At 36.9% G+C, this 22,670-nt stretch overlaps 1 protein-coding gene across 1 annotated transcript in view; it reads left to right on the forward strand.

The window, feature by feature from the left end:
- LOC149238555 (pescadillo homolog) overlaps window positions 1–22,670 on the forward strand; it is a 190,108-nt gene that overhangs the window by 121,875 nt on the left and 45,563 nt on the right. Inside the window, exons 8-12 of the mRNA XM_089369605.1 lie at window positions 12,530–12,870; window positions 12,957–13,064; window positions 13,246–13,367; window positions 14,827–15,046; window positions 15,232–15,459. Coding sequence (XP_089225731.1) covers window positions 12,530–12,870; window positions 12,957–13,064; window positions 13,246–13,367; window positions 14,827–15,046; window positions 15,232–15,459 — 1,019 coding nt within the window. The remainder of the gene's footprint in view (window positions 1–12,529; window positions 12,871–12,956; window positions 13,065–13,245; window positions 13,368–14,826; window positions 15,047–15,231; window positions 15,460–22,670) is intronic.

Raw genomic sequence — 22,670 nt, forward strand, 5'->3', positions numbered from 1 at the left:
CATCCTCGAGAAGAATAAAGTTTTGGATTTAGTTCGAGGAAAAGTCAAGAAACCTATAGATGAATCAAGTGAAGCAGAGAAAGCATAGGTTAGAGAAATCAAAATATTGGCCATGAACGTAATAGTGGATGGAGTAAAGGACAACCTCATTCAATATATGTCCAACATAGATTCCACTCATGAAATCTATGAGGCTCTATCCAAATTATTCACAATCAAGAACATTGGTCAAATTGCAAGCCTCAAGAATGGTTTAAGAACTATTAGGATGACAAAGGATAATACTGTGGCATCCTTCTTTATAAGGATATCTAGAATTAGAGATGAACTTCAAGCGATAGATGACATTGTACTAGAAAAAGAGCTCATGATTATTGCCCTTCTAGGACTACCAACATTATGGAGTGCCTTTGCATCGGGAACCAACAGTTGGAAGGATACTCCATCATTCGATCAAATGTGGAATGCATGTAGTCTAGAAGAAGCCAAAATATTGTTAGTAAGCAACAAGGAGGACGACGAAGAGGAGGACATCCCAAATGCCTATTCCGCTCATCATAAGAAAAAAACAACCTTCAAGAAGTACAAAGGACCAAAGAAGAAAGTCGACCTATCAAAGATCGAATGCTATAATTGTCACAAGATGGGTCACTTCAAAAGTCATTGTCCAAAGAGTCCAAGGAATAAGAAGAGAGATAGCGATCAAGCAAATATTATCGATGAAGCTCCACCAAAGAAGAACAAGGTAGAAGAATTTGAAGTCAAAGACTTATTTGCTAGGGACTCTTAGGGACTATATCCCTTACATATCCTTCTATTCTAAGTTTTGAATTGTTTTCCTTTATGTTTTGATTTCTAGAACTTGTAGGTCTAACATGTCTTGTTAGAACACCTTTTATTTTTAGTTGTAGGTTTCCCTCAAGATTGATTAAGAGGGAGCCTCCACCAATTTACCAAAAGATAAGTATTTTGTTCTTTGTTTCATGTTTTCATGTTTGGTTTCCTTCTCACATCAAGACTTGTTTGGATTATATGCTAATAACCTTTTATATTTTCCGTGTTAGGAAAGCCTTTTGAATACTCAATGGTTATGGAGGAGATTTCAAAGGATAGACTTGAAGCATGGACGAAGTTCCGGGCTTCAAGAATTGATGTCATACAAGGTTCGTTATGGAACAATTCGAGGTATGTCTTCAACTATAGGCTTTGTTATAAAGGTGTCTTCATGCAAAAGGTATGGTCATTCTTTCTTTTAAAATTTGCTTTACATTACTAACATCATTCTCTGGGGTTTTGAATCACAAATATTCTTCTTAGGGTGATTAATCATTAGATTGAATCTACCCTCATTATATTATCATTGTTGTGAAACCCTAAAAAGGTTCACTGTAAAACCCTAACCTCCTAAGAGTATATCGATGCTAATCTGGAAACCTTATTGTACTTAGGGTTGTTGATGAAATCTAGAATTACTATTCTTTTGATGTTTTGGTATTGTTATGATAAAATCCCTAGTCCTTTAGGGTTTGCTATCTAAAGATATGTATTGAATCCCTAATCTTTAGGGTTTATGAGCAAAACCCTTATAATATCTATAGTGAGATCCTAGGAATGAAGCCCTAGGTGTATGTTCGTTTGTCTGATCGAAACCATAGCCTGATCAAAATTGTTGTATATCTAACTTTAATGTATTGATATCTGTGTCTTGGGTTTACCTAATAGATATTGTTGTGATATGCTTGTGCATGATTATGAAATCCTAGATATTTATATATGTTAACCTAATTGTTGGTGTTCAGAGTTTGTAACAAAGCCCTATTAGAAGTTTGATGTTCTAGGATATGATGGTAATGCTTTTGATATGATGATTAAATCTAGGGTTTGAAACAAACACTTGTAGAGTCTAAAATATATAGTAGAATTATTATTTGATTGAATTGCTGGTATCTAGGGATTTGTATCTCTAAGATGGATTCTAGGGATTGTAATGGATCATAGTAGAATTTGTTATATATTTCTGAAAATAATATTGAGGCCCTAGATAGAATGAGACTGATTTCTTGACTAAGTTGATTTAAGTTTTGATGGTGTGATATAGGTTTTATAACGTTAACCCTAGCAAGAAGTTGAAGTCTAGATGTGTCTTATGCTAATTATGAGCCTAACTAGGTTTAGCTAATTGATATCTAAAGTCTAATGCTTCCATTATTGTATTGACATGATTCTGATATAGTTAACTTCATGCTTTTGTATTTGGTTGTACTTGTTGTTTAAGTTTTGTAGGTACATAATCTTCAAGATGTTGGAGATATTTGTAATTGAAAAATAATGATGAGAATGATGAAGAAAACTATAAGGATGAGGATGATCAAGATGACCTTGATGAAGTTGTGAAAGGTTGAAGCTTCTTCGATGTTATAGAAAAAGAAAAAATTGTTGATCTTTCTAAGTTGAGAAGAAACATGGTTAGAAGAAAAGAGTACATCTCCCCAGTTAAGAGGGAGGGCATATTATGATAGTCATGATGGATACCTTGAAGAAGAAATCGGAGAATGAATGAATGCACCACAAAGTTTTGAGGATGTCTTGGTGCTGCTGAAGAAATGAAAGAAGAAAAGTTTCCGACTAGTTGCATATGAATAACTTAATATAAGTGGCATCAGGATGATTAAAGACTCTGAATGTTTGTGTTTACTTGTATGTATATTTGAAAGGTTATTACTAATTGGGGTTTGTGCTTGTCTCTCCATAAACAGGTTGAACACTCTAGGAGCATGCTTGGACAAATGGATATATCTAGTTTATTAGGGAGAGATGAAGCATCTAATGGCGGATGCTTGGGAGGACATCTGGCTGGCCTATGTGTGTTTGATGTCTAGATCCCGAAGAGGGAGGGTGGCGTTGGTCTTGGCGCGCTGACCTTGGATATGCACCTAGATCCTTGGGTTGATGGTTAGTTAGTAAACCTGATGGTACTTGGACTGGCTGAAAGCTTTAGTCCATCTTAGTCCCACCCAGATAGATTACCTTGGTTAGGAATCTAGTCCGTAGCACTGAGTGTGCTGAACTTATTGTAGTTCCTTTTGGAGATCTTCCATGTACCTCTATAGATATAGGTAATTATGAATACCTCCCTAGTTAGGAGGGAGTGTTGAAGAATGTAACTATTGTCGGTCTTCATAATTATATTTGAAATATATTTGTCAAAAGAAAGAAAAATGAATTTTATTATTAAATAAATTGGCTTATCAAAGCATGGGTTTCATGCTTGGGTGAATTGTTTTTAGGTCAAAGTCTCCATTGAAGACCTCTAGGGTTTATGTTAAGTTTCCTTGTCCATGTCACAATGTAAAGAACCCTTCTTGGGAATTATGTGTCAAGAAAGAAAATTATTTTTAATGTGAATTAGGTCAATTAGGCCTCCTCCACTGAGTCGACCTCAAGGCAGGACAATTCAGCCTCATTAGAAGAATTCGATCAACTAAGATGACTTATATATAAGCAACAACTCGACTCATTTGGAGGACAACTCACACAAGTTTGAAATGCAGTAGCTGGGAAGCAGAAAAAGTGCGAAGCTTAAGAAGGAAGTTGGAATCGAAGTTTTTGGGTCTCTCTTTCTCTGATGTGCAACGAAATTCTGAAGTTGCATCATGGTCGAAGCTGTGTAACTGTTGCATCAAGGTCGAAAATGTGAAGCTGTTGCATCAAGGTCGAAGTTATGAAACTATTGTATTAATATCGAAAGCTGTGAAGAGGCTGAAGCTATTGAAATTGCTAGATCGAAACTGTAATCCTGCAGTTGGGTCGAAGTTCTGTTGCTGGGAAGTTGAAATTTCTGGATTGTTGTTGGGTTGAAGCTGTTGGATAAGAAAAGACTACTGAATCATCTTGGAAGGCTGAATTGGTGGAGGAGGAAGGTTTGTTGGTCTAGGGTCTTGGTCTATATCATTTGAATTAATAAAGGAAGAGTTCTTGACTGGGTTTTCCCCTGGCTGTGCGCCTACATTTGGTGTCCTTGGTTTTCGTGTTTTGGTTTTGCCATTTGGTAATTGCTTGATGAACTAAGATAAAAGAAGAACATACGAAAAACAATAATAACTCAAAGAATTCACAAGTAATAATTAACAAGAGAAAATCTTTTTGTCTTTCTGATTTTCCAACACCTAGGACATCAAATAAAAAATTATGTTAGAGCAAATGCATGACATAAAGAAAAGAATACCATATTCATCCTTTCTTCCTCTCACACAAGGAGGCAGCAACCACAAGCCTAAGCTTGTCGTATACAACAACATTATCTTAATCCATGGAGATGTCTCTGTCCCAACTATATATCTGGACTCTATTTAGCTCAGGGTGATGGCTTGCAACACAAGGATCCATATGACTGATTGCTCATTACGAGATCCACCAAATCTAGCAACAATAATTCATCAATGCAATTCAACATGCCATGATTTTGACAAAACACTAGAAATGGATCTTGAAACTGCTTGGGGTAAACTAGTCCTATCAGTGATGAATTGTTAGCACATAAAATTAGTTAACAAAGACATACCTTTAACAACATCAAATGCTTGTCAATCCAAGTCTAGAAGACTTGTTTCAATCTGCAATCATGGTTCTCCTATTCATCTACTTCAAAAACTTCTGAGGTAGCCCTAAGAGTACAATCATTATGCAAATAATAATAATAGGTGTTGGGATCTCATCAAGGGTCTCTCCCTCTGAATGGGAAGCTTCTTCAGTTATCATCAATGCATCAAGATCATTGTTTCTTCAAGGCATAACCATATTAGTTCATACAAAACTGTCATATATCAGATCACTGAATCAAACTATATCATGTTCTCATATATATAGATCTTTGTTTCTTCAATGCATAACAATATTGGTTCATACAAAACTGTCATATATCAGATCACTGAGTCAAACTATATCAGGTTGTCATATATATATCATTTTCATGACAAGTCATAATCAACTATTCAATTTGGCTTCATTGTCATACATGTATATGTCATCAATCATTGATCAAGGGTTAATGTCATACAATTAGGGAAGCTGACAAGTGTACCAAATTAATATCACATCTGTATCACGTTATACAATCATTTCCATCAGAGCCCTAACATCATCAAATCAGGGCATTCATTTTTATCTCATTCTCAAATTTACGATGTTTTTTTCCGGGGAAAATAGAGTTCGTAATTTCTATTAAAAAGGAAATAATAGAGATTACATGCTGTTGATGCCAAGGCATATGCAGTAGTGTGGCGTAGCCACTGTTCAGAAATATATACATAAAGCTGTCCTGTAGGTGTCACTATGGATACGATGGGGCTGTATCCAAAACAAAAATATATAACAGTATCACATAGATGTTCAAAAATATGCAGAGTTTTGAGGTATATAAACCTCGAGCCAAGAACTAACAATATAGCGCCGATCAGAGCCATGCAGATATATACAAAAATTGACAAGTGGATCAAAATTTTCAGATGGGGAGGATGTCCCCTTGTTGTAGACCATCAATATAGGGACGGTGATAGAACCTGTGCATCCCCTCTGGACTGTATTCTTCAATCATCCAATCGCCTAGAGGCCGATCCGCCGCTTCTTTCGAGAGCCGGTCAGCAGTTGTATTTCTTTCCCTGTAGATATGAGAAACAGTGATCCGGTCAAAATGTGTTTTTAAAAAAACAATTTCTTCCAAGATGTGTTTCAAAGAATATGTATGACAGATAGATTTATTATTTGCCCAATCAATCACTATCTTTGAGTCCCCAAAAATTTGAACTTGTCGACAATTTTTAGATAGTGCAAAATATAGAAGATGTCTTAGTGTAATAAGCTCAGCATGATTATTGGTACCCGGGCCAAGACCCAATCTCAGGTGAAAATAATGTGTTTCTGTTATATGAAATAGAATACCCCCTCCACAACCATGAGCCGGTGCAGCCCCATCGAAATAGGCCCAAGGCATATCCCTGTTAATGATTTCGGGCATGATATGCCTGGGAGGATTTGTTTTGTTTTCAAATGGAATTTCTGTGTATGCTGCGCAAATAGAAGGCGGAAGAAGCTGCCAGTTAACCCTGCCCTCCTCAAATATGATGTCATTGTGCTTGTTAAGTCATCGTAGCAATTACAACTTATCAAAGTCTTATCAAGATCAACAAGAAGATAGTCAGTAGATCATGAGTATCAATCTTACAACCACACTATTTCCATCAGGGTTACCATACTCATTACAAGCATTGACAACAATATCAAGTTACCATATATCAAAGTCAATGTTTCTGGCTATGCTTTATCTTTAGAGAAAATCAGGATATCCAAATATCAATGAGATTTAAACTATAAAGTGTATTAGTATATCACATGTACTGGGAATCAAACTTACTAACATATGTATATGACTGGCATGCATTACTCAAGAGTACTATATGAATCAAGACTTTTTTGAAGGTAATATTCTTGTCATACCTCAGGGCTTAACTTGCCATCCCAATGTTGCGGCTAAATAAAAAACATAACATTGTAACAATTATGCTATACTATACATAACTCATAATATTCAAATACCTTAGCAAATTGAAGCATATATACTTTGTCATCTCGTATATGCCTAGAATACTTTTCACTAGCTCCCATGATAAATTTGCATTAGGTTCCTTTTCCTGTTTTAGCTTCTTATTTCTTCTCCAACTTTTCTCTTTCTGTACTAGCTTTCCTGCACCTTTTAGTATCCAGATGATCCTCAAGATGGATTTTCTTATCACGTCCTCATCAAGAAGTTAGAAGTATTCAAATACTCAAATATTCATGTAGGAAGGATAAGTAATAATCTAAACGATAAATCTAAATAAGAGCAATGCCATAAAGAAATAATGTAATTCTAGAAGGTACTTACCTTTAAAGAGGATTGAAGGAAGTGATAAACTCCTTCTTGATCCAGCCTCCAAGAGTCATCACTATCCATCATCCACATATCAATGCTGTCTTCAGAAGAAGTACAATCTTTTGAGCATCAATAGGATCTCTATCATGAGGTACCATAGGTCATCAAACATATATCGACAAAAGAGGACGTGCCTCAACTTGGCACCATCAATATTTTCAATCTTCTTCATAAGCAGCCAAGCCCAACTGTCAACTTCCTATCTCTTATAATGAAACTAGCTCATCTAGGGATACCTTGAATTTGTCACAGGTGCTGAAATAACTTCTTACTAATCATGCTGGGGTTTCAATACTTGTACAACTCAAGCCTTTATCATATGTAGGCCCTTCTTCCAAGCACACTTAAGGGTTTTCTTCCAAACGCTAATCTCAAGTTATCCACCAAACCCTAATTTCTCTTGGTAGAACAAAATTGCCAAGGGTTTCCTTCAAACCCTAGCATTCTTTTAGGTCTCCAACATCTTTCATTCTACTTAATCCATTGGTGTCTTCACAGGGGAGATATCCATGACTTTTCTTCAGCCCAACTCTAATACCATGTTAAATTTTCTAAGGGCTATATTGTTTTTGCTTTAGATAATTGCATTACATCTTTTACACACTGAATTCACCCCATAACATCATAACATCATTAACGATTATGTAGAAAGAACAATAGCATGAAAAATGCAATCGAGCATAAATGTACAACAAAAGAAAAGCATGCACAAATAGAGACACTAGAATTTCGTCGGAGACTAGGGAAAAACTCCACATGGGGGAAAACCCAGAATTCAATTCTTCTTCTTCTATTAGATATTCATCAATTAATCAGATGAGATACAAAGTACAACATCATGAGACATGATCAATCATATCAAGGCACCCAAGACCAAACCAACTCAATTCACAACTTCGTTTATGAACTAACTTCTGCCATATCACTGCAAGTAACAATATCCATGTCATTGATAAGCATCAACATCATTATAGTTGTAAGATCATTGCTATCATAAAGGGTCACTGTCATATGAATTATATCATGATCACTGTCACATGTTTTCATAGAAGATCTCCACAATATGCCTTGTAGAAGAATATTGTCCATTGAGTCATAATTATAAAAGATCACTGCCCTTTGTGAATCATGATTTTAGTGCCTTGTAGAGTTACCATCAACCATTCACATCTGTCAAAAGGTTAGTTCAAAACACAACCATATGAAGCTTATGAATAAGAGCACAATCATAGGTAAGGTGGCGTCATTGTCATCTTATCTTTGGACACTGTAACATAACTGTTGAATTATAATATATTATTAACCACAAAAACCATAAGAGACAATCCATTGTGGTGTATAGACTCTAGAGCAATACCAAGATAAGAGCGAACCATGCATAAGAGATAGAGAGCCATCATATGGAGCGAGAGTCATAATCAAGCAATGCCATTGAAGATTTTGTACAACATGGCTATGTCACTGTAATATAGATCACATACCACAAAGTATTTGAATTGCAAACAATAGGATGAGAGTCATTGTCCAGTGTGACTGTAAACTATTCCTCAAGCCATTGTAACTATAGAAATTCATCATTGTAGTAATAGTATGTCTGTGCCATTCATCGAGCCACATACAAGAGTCATAGACATATACACCATGGGATAGTCACAACCATTCGAGAACCCTAGAGTGCTTATAATCCACACCACAAATAGGATATAGACTGCGCCTCAGAGAGACTCAAATTTGCACCATGGATAGGATAAGACCGCACCTCAGAGAGACTCAAATCCGCACCACAGTTAGGATATAGACCGCACCTCAGAGAGACTCAAATCCGCACCATAGAAGGGATATAAAACACACCTCAGAATCTCAGACGTTATGGATAAAAAATGTCAGAGAGAAAATGTGTTATGCGAAGTATATATGTTGGAGAACAACCCAACAGAGTATTTATAGTGATTTCCACGAGTGAAAAGTTGTGGCTCTTGGGAGAGCCGACTTGACCATTTGAGGCCAACTTAGATTAAAAATTGCGGTTTCAAATTAGATTATTTCCCTCCTTGAATTGAAGCCGACCCATGTTACCATAAAATTTAATTTGCTAATACTTTAATAATAATTCATTTGACCAATTGAATTCATCTTTGGGTTTTAATGATTTTCCTTTGAGGCAGTATGATTTCACAAGGGAAATTCTTCCCGATGCTGCCCTAAATTTTAACAATCCCGACACAATTAATGGTAATGTTAGAAGTTTACTAAAGGAATTTAACATTGCCATTAATTACATAACATTAGTAGGGCCTTAGGGTTGAATATTAGGCTGCCCCACTCATAAATTATTGGTTGTTTTTTTGTTTATAATTAAATTTTGTGTACGAAGGGTCCTTGGTGGCATTTTATGGAACTGACTGGTTTTGTATGAAACTGGTTAGTTTAGTGAGAAAAGGCCAGTTCGGTATTGAACTTGCCTTGTTAGGTTCTGTGCCATTAGTCAGATTGGCCAATTCCACTAGTTTCGATAACATTGCTTCAAGCTATCAACAACAACCAATAGGAGGGGCTCATCTTATATAGATTTAGAGCCCCAATCCTTCTTGAATAAAAGAAGCAATGATGAGTTAGATCCTCGATCTCTCCTAGGAAGGAGTAAACAACATTATCCTCTAACTAACAAGGCCAGTCAAAAACCTAAGTTAATAAAATAATATGACAAAATGGACAAAGAAGTGGAGATGCCATATGTACTCCAATGTAAAATGTGCTCATTGATCTTCGGGATTTGACCATGTAACCGCTCCATAAAGCACAAAACTTTTAGGAACTTGGTGTGTCGGGACACACCTGCACCCTAAACTTCGAAACTCAGCGAAAACTCGACCATCATATAATCATCTACGAGAGTTAATATACACTTGGTTTTCCTTCTAAATTGTCATCTATGGGTCTTATTCCCTTTTTTCTTGCAAGATAATGTGTTATTCACTTATTTATATGTTTCTTTTTATATATATAAACATATATGATGTTTCAGTCGGCGTTTCAGCGAACGTTTCCATTTTTGGGAGGTGATGTTTCTAAAGGTAACCGTTTCGGAAACTCTGAAACATTTCGGCGCTTCGTGCAAGTTAGCAACAAACGTTATTCTCTAAGAGTGTGCCCTAAGAATACAACAAAACAATCATCATGGGGGAGTGCTCGAATATAATAAGGAAAAATCAGGTCAAATATAGCAACAATGTCTCTGGTTTGGCGAGATTATGAGAATATGCCAATGTAACCAACCCTTGCCTCAACATGTGCAACAAACCAAGGGTGCCAATATGGAGTGACCTAGAACAATGTGCAAGCAAGGTTCCTATGGCTCCAAATGTGTGCCAAAGATGCAAAAGAAAGGGGAGTGCTCTACTCCAAGAAACCAACTGCTCAAAGCATGCCACAACATTGTTAAATTGTTAATATCCATTAAAGGTTTCGACCAGCAAACGAATACATAATGAACCATACACAAATATTGACTTTGGAAGGATAGGTCACCATAGTAATGTGTACATGAATGGAATGCTCCACTGGAATAGCCATGGAGCATAATAAATACCAATAATGTAGCCAATGCACATCACCTAAGCAAAGCATACTAGTCATAAACCACTGCATATAATCTTTGTTGTTAGATGCTCTTTTTTATTGGTTGGTTGGTGGGGGGTTGAGGAGGGGTGGATAGCAAGCAACAGTTGTGCAAATTAACACTCTTACTCAAGACATCTCATGACCTGCTTAAGTGGTCAACAGATAAACTGCCATTAGGGAGGTGGAGGACACCCATTCTTGATGGCTAATTTTGGGTGTAGGTTAGGTATGTTTTGTAGTTCAACAAGCCCATTTATAATATGACTCAGTTTGGAGATACAAATCAGAAAGTGATTGCATGCTAGATAAAACCAAAGGCATTGTGGAGTTAATAGATTCAATCATAAACATGTTGTAAAAAAGGTGGAATGATTTGAATGTTCCATTCTTATGCCCTAGCATATGTCATCACACCCAAAATATTATTCTGTGTCTTGGTTGGCTCGACTAGCAACTAGGGGTATCCAGAGTTATATAATGGGCATATGCTTGCACTAGACAAGTTAATCCTTGATGAAGAGGAGTGTGCTTGTGTATGAAGCAAAACGAGATAGTACATGGAATCTTTGCTAACTTGCATGCAATTAAAGATCAAAATAGTTTGAATCCTATTGAATAGTGGAACATGTATGGCTCCTCTACCACACATATGCATAATTTGGTTGGGAAGCTTCTTTCATAGGTTTTTAACACATTTTGTAGTTGGATGTTGAGCACTTACAACAACATGACGAGAAATACCCTGAATGTAGTCTGGAAAAAAGTTTGGCTTATGTGCACTATGACTTGAGGTTGTTGTCCCATCATTGTGAGGCGGTGAAGAATGATCGAAAATATTTGACATGGGACAATAATTTAGAGGAGAATTTTGGGTGATCTTGATGGTTCATATTCGTGTAGCAAAAATTCCATCCTGATCACTAGCAAGGCTTTAGATGTAGGTCCTTTGTCTTTATCATCAAAATGTCTAGTGTTGCATGGGGGCCATGCATCGATTGGCAGTGTTCCACAACCACTTCCACTTACTCTGACTCCTTTTCTTCATAGATCATGTGAAAAGAAACTAGAAGTTTCTCAGCTTAGTATATATTAGATTTATTTGTCTTTTTACTGTTTATAATTTAGCCTCTAGAACTTAGTAATTTTTCTTTATTATAACCTATGTTGTAAACATTATATGATAGTTTAAGTTTCAATTTTGAACTTGCCTTTAAACTATTGATGACATCCTACAACCCTTTGTAATTGAATATGATGCTCAGTTTCATTTTCTGGTTGATGTTATCAGTGACAATTTGTTGATGACAAATATTAAATGTTGAAACTTGAAGGTTGTTGTTATGGTTAATCATTTGATGGCAATGGTATAAGATATAATTGCTGGATGATTGGTGTTATATTTGTACTATAGTTTTGGTTCTTTAATGATCATCAGCAATATGATATGTTTTCATGTTTTCTGGAGGTAGTTTGACATTTTATATGGGCTTTAAAAATATATATGCATCAAAATATATAAAAACATGTATTATATAAAAATGCTTTCAGATAAAAAATATTATATAAAAATATATAACAAATCTGCTCTTCAGCTACATGGATGAAGAGTGCGGTTTTTAAGCTGGATGCTTGCTGAATATTTTAAGTGTAATCAGCTGGCCTCGTCTGACAGGCATTCCTGTAGATAATCCCTGAATGATTAATTCAAATCTTGTTCAACAGTAGGATCAGATCGTAGAACTGAGTTTTTATTTGAAGCCTAATTGGGTATGTAAATTAGTTAGCAACTTAGCATACTCAAAATTTGGTGCCAACTTGTGTGTAAGTTTTTCCAAGGCCGGAAGGATATCTGTAGATAGTTTTCTATGTTGTGATGACTCTTATAATTGGTTGCTGGAAAAATGATGTTAAGGATACTGGCCTTTCCTTGTCCTTCTGCAGAACTGTATGCCATTGTCAAAGACCTTGCTTCAAATACTGTGAACCCGCTTCAGGACGATGCTGCTGAACGAGGTGAGGAGATTGTTCCTAGTGAATCTGAGCTAAATAATCCAGAACAGAAAGAGAAAATATTGGCAGAGTCACAGGCAAGGTTGGCATTACTTCAGCATCGGCTTTCATCGATGGACAAAGAAAGAGCTATGAATAATGATCTGCAGCAAGAAGACACAGCAATTCAAAATAAAGAGAAATATGATGATGGAGAAGATGAAGATGAAGATGAAGAGAAGAAAGTCTGCAGGACGTTCTTCAAGGATTTGAAATTCTTCTTGGGCCGGGAGGTAAGGGCCTGCAGGAAATGTAAAGAAAGGGATTTTGGGGCCTTTGAGATGAGTATTACCTCACACGAGAAATTTCCTTGCTACAGGTTCCAAGAGAGTCATTACTTTTTGTTATTCAAGCTTTTGGTGGAGTTGTTTCATGGGACGGTGATGGGGCCCCTTTCAAAGAGACGGATGAAGACATTACCCACCAGGTTATGAGAAACTTCAGCAATATTTCCTGTAGCTGGAGTGATATTTCAATATATAATATCATATAGATGCAAATTATCCTGAGTTTTCTATGATCAGGCATGCATGTTCTTTCCATATGTGCAATGTTTTGAATATGACACTACCTGTTGTGTTGCTTGATATATTGAATATGGTGTGCAGATAGTGGATCGACCAACCCAGGGCCATAAATTTTTATCTAGGGACTATGTTCAACCTCAATGGGTTTATGACTGTGTGAACTCTCGTCTTATCTTGCCTACTGATGATTACATGGTTGGCAGGTACTTCTAATATCAATTTTCATTGAGGGATTGAATCATATTCTTTTCTATTTGAAACTGGGATGCAGGCATATTTGAAAATACAAGTGTTATTTAGTTTTCTTTTCCATATCTCTCGTTTTTCCCGTAGTGTTTTTGTAAATGTTGAGATTGTATGATAAAGCTGACAATCGAGGTGTTGAGAGTGTTACTCAGCAAGAACTTTTAATCTTCATTTTCACATTTCTGTGGTGAAAAATCCATGATACACTGTTTTGGTAACACAGGCCAATGTAAATATCGATACACTGTTTTTGTAACACAGGCCAATGTAAATCTCATGAAGCCTTCCAAAGAGTCCACATAGATCATGCAAGGTGATCTGGTCAATTTGCAATGCCTAATAGGGATGGTAATCTAGATATCATAAGAAACCAGAATTCCTTCTCTTTTAGTATTGATGACACGGTTTAAGTTTTAAAGTTGTCTTTTTGCCTACTATGTTCAGTTGAAATTCACATTTTAGTTATTGATTTTCTGACAGGAATATTCTTTATAAAGTTCATTTTTCTCCATTGTTAGTCGAGTCCATTATTTCATCGTCTAAAGGTAGAATTGGAGCACCAAAGTTGTCACCAAATGTCTTCTGTTAAAATTCAAAGTTATGCAAATGATCTTATAAAGGGATATGTGTTTCTAGAGGCCGTTTTTCTCCACTTGTTTATTTTTTTATTAAATTTGTCTCAGGAGTCAGCCATATCAACAAAAGTTGGGAAGCTCTTTAGTTCTTGCTCCTGTGGTCTATCACACTCTTAGAATTGAGGATGTCATGAGATCCTATGAATAGAAATAAAACAATCATATTATCTGGAAGATAGATGACCCTTGAACCCAAAATATACTATTAATACTCCTTTGCCAATTGGACCAATAATATACGTTACTTCAGACAAAACATCTTATGAGATGATTTTCTAGTGGTCATTTTTCTCAAATTCATTTTTTTTTTTTCCGGCAGGAGTTAGACGTGTCAACAAAAGTTGGGAAGGTTTTCTATCGTTGTTTCTGTGGTTTATCACACTTTTAGAGTTGAAAATGTCACATGATGCTATGGATAGAAATAAAACAAATCTATTTGTCTGGACTCTGGAAGATAAGTGACTGTTGAATATGCATATAGTATTAATACTTATTTGCCAATTGCCTGATGAAATATTACTACTTCAGAGGAATCATGCTATGAGGTGTTGTGGACGTTCACACATCTTATGGGTATTGAGCATATCAGGCATATTTCTTTATGTTCAAATGTTTAATCCTTAGACGATTTCCTGTTTTTAATTTCAATGTTCATTATATAATGTAAGCTAAAGCATTTTTATTGTGTAAGGACAATTTAAAAATTAATACGATTTTGGTCTCATTATTCTTGTTCTTGAAATGAAGCAGTCTTATTCTTTAATGTTGTTTGATGAACCAGGGTTCCTCCACCTCATCTGTCACCTTTTGTTGACGAGGAAGCAGAAGGCTACATGCCAGAGTATGCTAAGACTATTAAGCGCTTGCAAGCAGCAGCAAAGAAACAACTCTTACCTTTGGCAGGGATTGAGGATCAGGATATCAATGATTCCCAAAACATACTGTCAGATGCTATTGCCTATCGAAATGAAGCCAATGCAGCAACAGAAAAGGGTGCAGAGGTATTGCTTTTATATGGAATTCTTATGTATATGATACATTTTTAATTTTTTCCAAATGTATTATTTATGTCACTGAGATGTTTGTGAGGAATTCCTGAACCACTATGCTTTTAAACTCAAAATATCAATTCCAATTTCAATGTATGTTTCAGGACATTTTGATACCCATTTATTAATTATTGCAGGAAATAGCCATTGAAAGGTCATATCAAGAAGAGCTGGCAAAGGAACTTGAAGGCATTCCATATTCTGCATCCTTGTCAAGCAAGGTATTACAGGAATCGCTGGAAGCTTCTCAAGATGAAGAGAAGTCTCCAAGCACAGGTTTTGGACCGGACAATGATGCAGATGACTCAAAGTTGTCACAGGTTATGATGTCCCGGAAAAGCAGAAAATTGTATGAAGCCATGCAGGTATTGTGTGTATTCTCATCTCCTTATGTAAACAGGCATTATGATATTAGATCAGCTTTAGAGATGTGGTGAGTTTGTTTGTTAAAAGAGATTTTTAACTAATTCCAAATCAAAGATGGCCCTTTCATGGCATATCATAATATGTCTATGACATCTTAACTGTTTCTGAGAGTAGCTCTGATGTTGGCTGCTGTCTGTGCCCTGATGAGGCCACCAGTGGGACACTGCTGAAAAATGACAAAGAACTTCCCCAGTAAGCTAAAAACTGTTTAAGGTGGTTGAGTGCATTCGCCACCTTGTCTGCCTGGTATTGTATTTTCTCGGGCAAGTTGGTCACAACAACTATTTATTAGTCTGTGATGAACCTTAGTGGTTCATGTAATGAATGTCCAAAATAAATAGGACATCAATGAGAAATCCATATAGGATAGATATAGTGTGTTGAATATATAAATGAGGGAGAGACTTGGCCTGGTGGAGTGCACTTTTCTTGTGAAAAGTGAGGGTTAGTTTTGTAACTTGTTTCCATGGATCTTTTCACCTTCAGGAGATATGACAACTTACATCAAACTGTCATGGCTCCTGTGTGTGGCAGAGGTGGTTGTGACTCGTGAGTGATGACACAGCTCAAGGCTCAACAGAGGCACAACGGTCTTATAGAGTGTGATAGATCATAGGAGTGTGTACACTAACCTTAGGAGCAGTGTTGTCTTTAGCATAGTGGCTATTTTAGTGTGCTGTTCCAGAGTTTGCTGGGTGATTTTGTTAAGCTTTGGTCAACTGTTGTTCTAGATTTGGATTAGGAAATATTTAGGAACAGTGTTATCTTTAACGTAGTAGCTATTTTAGTGTGCTGTTCCAAATTTAACAGTGAGCTTTAGTTAAGTTTTTGTCAACTGTTGTTCTAGATTTAGATTATGCTTAGAATAGTTGCTTTTTGTATGAGGATTATCTACTCAGGAGGGCAGAGATGTCAAGGAGGCATGAATGCTTGCATGTGGCATGTGGGTGATTCTCCTTGAGGCCAATCTACTCTAGGCAAGTTATTCGTGCAGGGATGGCAGAGCTATCTATGGTGATTTTAGGTTGGGGCTTACTTTCCAACCCTGGGCTCTCCACTGGGATGGTGAACATTATCTGTAAACCGTGGCCTTTGTCATCTACAAAAGAATGGAGGGGTCTTCCACTGGGATGGTTAGCGTATTTGAGTTGAGTTTTGAGCTATAGCAATGTAATTGTTTTTTTGAGTTGAAAATAAAAGATAGATGCAGTATTGAGAGTTCAGATCTGAGCTTTTGCTGTTTGTATCTCCAGAAGCATGTGTTTGTAGATTAATGTATTCAGAGGCTGCTGTTTTGATGGAGGTTCAGTGTTAAGCCACCTAGGTTTAGGTTGTTTTTTCTGATTGCAGGATATGCTTACCCTCCTGTGAAATTTAACATTTTCTCCATTTTTTTACTGTGGTTAATTTACAAGTTACTTCAGTGTTTCCAGAGTAAATGGCTTGAATTCCTAAAAAAATTCTGAACCATTCCCAGTATGTCCAGTACACCTCATGACTCGATAGTTGTCTGCTACCCTTATGATCACTCATCAGGTTCGAATCAGCAAGGCTGTCCTCTTCTGCAAATTGTATATTGTCTCTATTGCAGCATTATCTCCCGTGTGCAAGACCCAAACAACAGTGTTATCTCCCATGTGCCAATTTAACTGTCTGGTCATTTAGCCCATCAGGTGAAGAAAATGTGACTTTTCTTCACTGCTCAAGCATGTCATTTTGCACATCTCTGGAAAAGTACCTCGTGCTGTCCACCTTGTTCATGTCTCAGTGAGCATTAAGTAGAATACAAAAGCACAGCTATGGTTGTCTTGGCATCTTCTTCCGCTGCATGTGCTAATGGAATTAAAGAAGCTTTGATAGTTCATCCTTCCATCATGATAGAAGCACACATGCTCAACTACCAACATGATTTTGTCTTTGTGAGTTTTCCTTCTTTGCTGCTTTGTCTTCCACATCTTGAGAAACAGTGTTGCATACAAAACTCTGCATATTCAGTTAGTGATTAGCAAATTCTAAATAAAGCATATCGACAGATTTTTGGGCACTAGACCCAGTGTGCGCGTGCGCGCACACACACACGCCAGATCTGGTAACAGACTCAAATTAACTAATTTACTGAAACATACTGATGTGCCTAACCTTTATGCACAGAGGAAACTTTAAAACTAGCAATTAGATCATGCACAGTAGCACAAAAATTCAGCCCCAAAAAAGAATTCTCATTAGTCCTTAAACAAGAATCTAGGGCTACCATACAAGGGAAAATGGCCCTTTTACAATGCTCAGTGAAATGCCAAATCACAAGGGAAAACTTACACAGAAAAAACCTTGTCCTCACTACTGAAACCCTCCCCAGTCTCCATGTCACACTCTGCTCACTGTACTTGCCACAGTCTGCTCAGTGTTGGCTGCTCCTGTAGCTGTCCAATCACCACTGTAACTCAGCCCTTGTCTGCTGTCCAACCAGGGGCAGACTCAGCCCTTCTTTGCTGTCCAGTTACAACATACTCAGAAGCCTTACTTGGGCTGCCTCAGGCCTACTTTCCACAAGCCCTAATGCCTACTCGGCCATCTGCTCCACAAAATGCACTCTTGCCCAGGGTTGCAACTTGCGGGGGAGCGCCGCCCCACCCCACCTCTCGAACCTGCTTCCGAAGTGTGCTTCGGGCGGGAGCGTGCTCCCAATTTTTTTCGCTCCCTGCCAATTCAGGAGTGATAAAATAGAGAGAGCTATTGAAGATTGGAAACAAGAATTTGGCCCTAGTGTTGATATGTAGTTCACGGTAATGCTAAATTCTTAAAGAAAAAGTGACACTTTTATCTAAATTTTTAACATTACCATGAAATGACTCGGGATGTTTGAGAGTGGTTCTGACCTCATTGGATTTCTTATGGACAAAGTAAAATTTTAGATCTCACTCAAAATCCAGCAGACTTATCATTTTTTCAGGATTTCAAGTTGGGGGGATTGCAATGTTTCCTTTGGATTTTATCATGTACTAGGGTATGGAACTAGTATTTAATCAAGAGCACCAAGCCCTCTATGTGGGGGAGACTCCCAATAATCAAGAGCACCTAGGGTACTGGGGTATGGAGCTTGTATTTAATGAGGAGCACCAAGGTCGTTTGACTATGCAGGAGGAGACTCCCAAAAAAGCATGAGACAAGAAATTAGAAGTTTCTCGAGGCAAGAGGGCCGTGCGGTTTATAATAGATTTACTTGTCTTTTCTAGTTTCTAGTACCTTTTATAACAATTGACTCTTTCATATTTATTATGGTATTTTTTATAAACAATATATGACAATTTAAGTTTGAAATTTGAAGTTGGCATTTATAACTCATTAGTAATGAACTATGAATATGATGCTTCATGAAAGTTGAAAGTTGAAACATTGCATTTCATGTTAGATAATTTTTTTTATCATTTGGTTACTTGGTAACGGTAATGGTTACAAGTACAAGTTACAACTTTTGTGATCAATGATGATGAATGTTATATATCGCATTTTGAAAGCTTGAAACTTTAAGATTGATGAATCACGAGACTCGATATGTTGTATGTTATTAACTTGTGGATGTGGTTGATGAAGCTTATAACTTCTAGATGATTGACATTATATGGTTCAGTCAAGGTTGCACGAAACGGGGAAACGGGTACGAGTTTCCGAAACGGGAAGTGATACGAAACGCGACCTCCCCAAATTTTGGAAACGGGGAAACGCGAATATATATATATATATATATATATATATATATATATATATATATATTAGGACATTTAAGAAATATGTGCAATCATAAAGCATATATGATACATTCTAATTTATTACATTATGATAAAATTGTCAATTGTCAATGCATAAACTATAAGTATCTAAATTTACATCACATTTACTCATGAATAATCACATAATGAAAATAGAAATATCCAAAATCAGCCACGAGAAATTTCTAATTTTTTGTCTCGTGCTTGATTGGGAGTCTCCTCCTACATAGTAGAATGATCTTAGTGCTCTTGTTTAAATACAAGTTTCATACCCTAGTACCCTACATTCTCTTGATTATTGGGAGTCTCACCTGCATAGAGGGCTTTGTTCTCTCGATTAAATACAAGTTCCATACCCTAGTACATGATAAAATCCAATGGAAACATTGCAATCCCCCCAATCCTGAAATCCTGAAAAACAGATAAGTCTGCTGGATTTTGAGTGAGATCTAAAATTCTACTTTCTCCATATGAAATCCAATGAAGGCGAAACCACTCTCAAACATCCCGAGTCATTTCATGGTAATGTTAAAAATTTAAGTAAAAGGATGAAAATGAAAAATAAAGGAGAATATCACTTTTACTTTAAGAATTTAACATTACCATGAACTGCGACACTAGGGCAAAAGTTCACTTTTATAACTTTAGACAGGCATCTGGAAGCAACTAGAAGTCACTAGGCTAACGTAAGAATAGATTAGAAAACAAATAAAAAAAAAAATTAAAAAAAACACAAGTAAATGTTGAAACGTGGGTCGTACGGCCCTGAAACGCGTTTCAGGCCGTACTGGCCACGTTTCAGTTTCGTGAAATGTGGCAGTACGGCCTGAAACGTGTTTCAGGGCCGTACCAAATGCCTTTCAGCGTTTCGTACTCGTTTCCATACGGAAACGCCCTCCTACTCCACGTTTCCTGCAACATAGGGTTCAGTCCATGTTTTTATGTTTTTTATATCTAATTCATCATTTTACATGATTTTGTTGACATATATGCATCAAAATATATAAAAATATGTATTATATAAAAATTCACTCCCAATTCGCTCTCGAACCAGAAGCTTTTGAAAATGTCGCTCCCCACTGCCACTCACCGCTTTCACTACTGCTCCCAAGTAACCTTGCTCTTGCCAAGCTCAAGAATGAATCACTCACCCTTGTACTTTTACTTGTGCAAAGGGTGCAATACCATGGGTTTTCTGAATACCATGGGTCGTCAGAATACTATGGGTCTATGGGTGCAAAGCCTCATCACTTAGTCCACTTGCCCCACACATGAGAATACTCCTGATCTAAGTTGCAGGAAACGTAGGGTAGGAGGCCGTTTCTGTATGGAAACGGAAACGAAACCCTGAAACGTGTGTGGTACGGTTGTGAAACGTGTTTCAGGCCATACTGGCACGTTTCTCGATGCGGAAACGTGGCCAGTACGGCCGAAAACACGTTTCATGGCCGTACGACGCACGTTTCCACTTGTAACTTGTGTTTTTTTATTTTTATTTTTTAATTTTATTTGTTTTCTAATTTATTATTAGGTTTTCCTAATGACTTCTAGTTGCTTCTAGATGCCTGTCTAAAGTTATAAAAGTGAACTTTTGCCCTAGTGTTGATATGCAGTTCATCAGGAAGTTTGAGGCATATGCAGTTCATGGTAATGTTAAATTCTTATAGTAAAAGTGAAAAATATTTTTCACTTTTACTTAAATTTTTAAAATTACCATGAAATGACTCAGGATGTTTAAGAGTGGTTTCACCCTCATTGGATTTCATATGGAGAAAGTATAATTTTAGATCTCACTCAAAATCCAACAGACTTATCTGGTTTTCGGGATTGGGGGGATTGCAATGTTTCCATTGGATTTTATCGTGTACTAGGGTATGGAACTTGTATTTAATCAAGAGAACCAAGCCCTTTATGAAGGGGAGACTCCCCATAATCAAGAGCATGTAGGGTACTGGGGTATGAAACTTGTATTTAATCAAGAGCACTAAGGTCATTCGACTATGTAGGAGGAGACTCTCAATCAAGCACGAGACAAGAAATTAGAAATTTCTCGTGGCTGATTTTGGATATTTCTATTTTCATTACGTGATCATTCATGAGTAAATGTGATGTAAATTTAGAGACTTATAGTTTATGCATTGACAATTGACAATTTTATCATAATAAATTAGAATGTATCATATATGCTTTATGATTGCACATATTTCTTAAATGTCCTAATATATATATATATATCTATATATATATATATATATATATATATTCGCGTTTCCCCGTTTCCAAAATTTGGGGAGGTCGCATTTCGTATCGGTTCCCGTTTTAGAAACTCGTACCTGTTTCCCCGTTTCATGCAACCTTGCTCCTGATGCTACCCAAAACATCAACAATTTTCTTTCCAAATGTGATCAAAGTTGCTGAGTTTCAAAAGACTCATTCAAGCTAGCTTCTTCACCATGTTGCAAGAGCTCTCCTCGGATAAATTCTTCACTTCCCTTAATGATGTTGCATTTCTGCCGACCTCTTCTCTGTTCTGACTGTCATCTTTGATTTCGCGGCAGTTCTGGTAGACCTGGACAGGGATAGATTGCCTTGCTCGCCTCCCTCACCATCTGCCATCAGATTTGGGAGATGCTGACCACATTGGCTTCATTTTCAGCTCCCCCCTCACTACTTTGGAGTTGCACAGTCCAGCAGCAGACATACTTCACATTCCTCATTTTTGGTCATCTCAAATGACTTTATACATTCTCTATTTGTATTTTTATTTCATGTCAGTCCTATTTTAGTCATATGTTAGTCTTATTAGCTTAGGAGTTGCAATGGAGTTGCATTTTTTTTCCCACATGTCTTCTACTTACACTGGATGTATCCTTTAGTCCCATTGACCTACTTTTGTGGTGACTCAAGGACATTAATAAAATTATGTTATCTTTGGCTGCTACTGTGTCTTGAAATGCAGATATAAGCATGCCTTTTCTCCCTTGATCATTGCTATTCACCTTTTCATTGGATTGGTTGTCTGACTCTTGGGATGAGGTTCAAGATGTAGCCTCCAACATTTGGCATCCCAGTGTTAGTTCAACTTGCAATGGCTACAGTAGCTCTTGCCACTATTTTGACCTGTAGTTATTCTCTTCTTAATCATTCTCTTATGGACATTTTGCTGATTTGAGGAGGTTCACCCGGGATCTTCCTCATTGAAATAGTTTGGCCTTTTGAAGAAGGCTTGTCTCTTCCAGCATGAACCCACATAATGGCTTCTCAATCCACAGAAGATCATGTATTAGAATACCAACAATCTATAGCCTTAGGGCCCTTCTTCATAAACAAGCAAGAGATGATTTTCTGTGTGCATACCTTTATGGTATTTTCTTGTTCTTGCA

This window comes from Pinus tabuliformis, chromosome 8 (genome assembly GCF_031772625.1).
Source record: "Pinus tabuliformis cultivar Carrire ecotype Pingquan chromosome 8, CPIR1, whole genome shotgun sequence".
Taxonomy (NCBI): Eukaryota; Viridiplantae; Streptophyta; class Pinopsida; order Pinales; family Pinaceae; genus Pinus; species Pinus tabuliformis.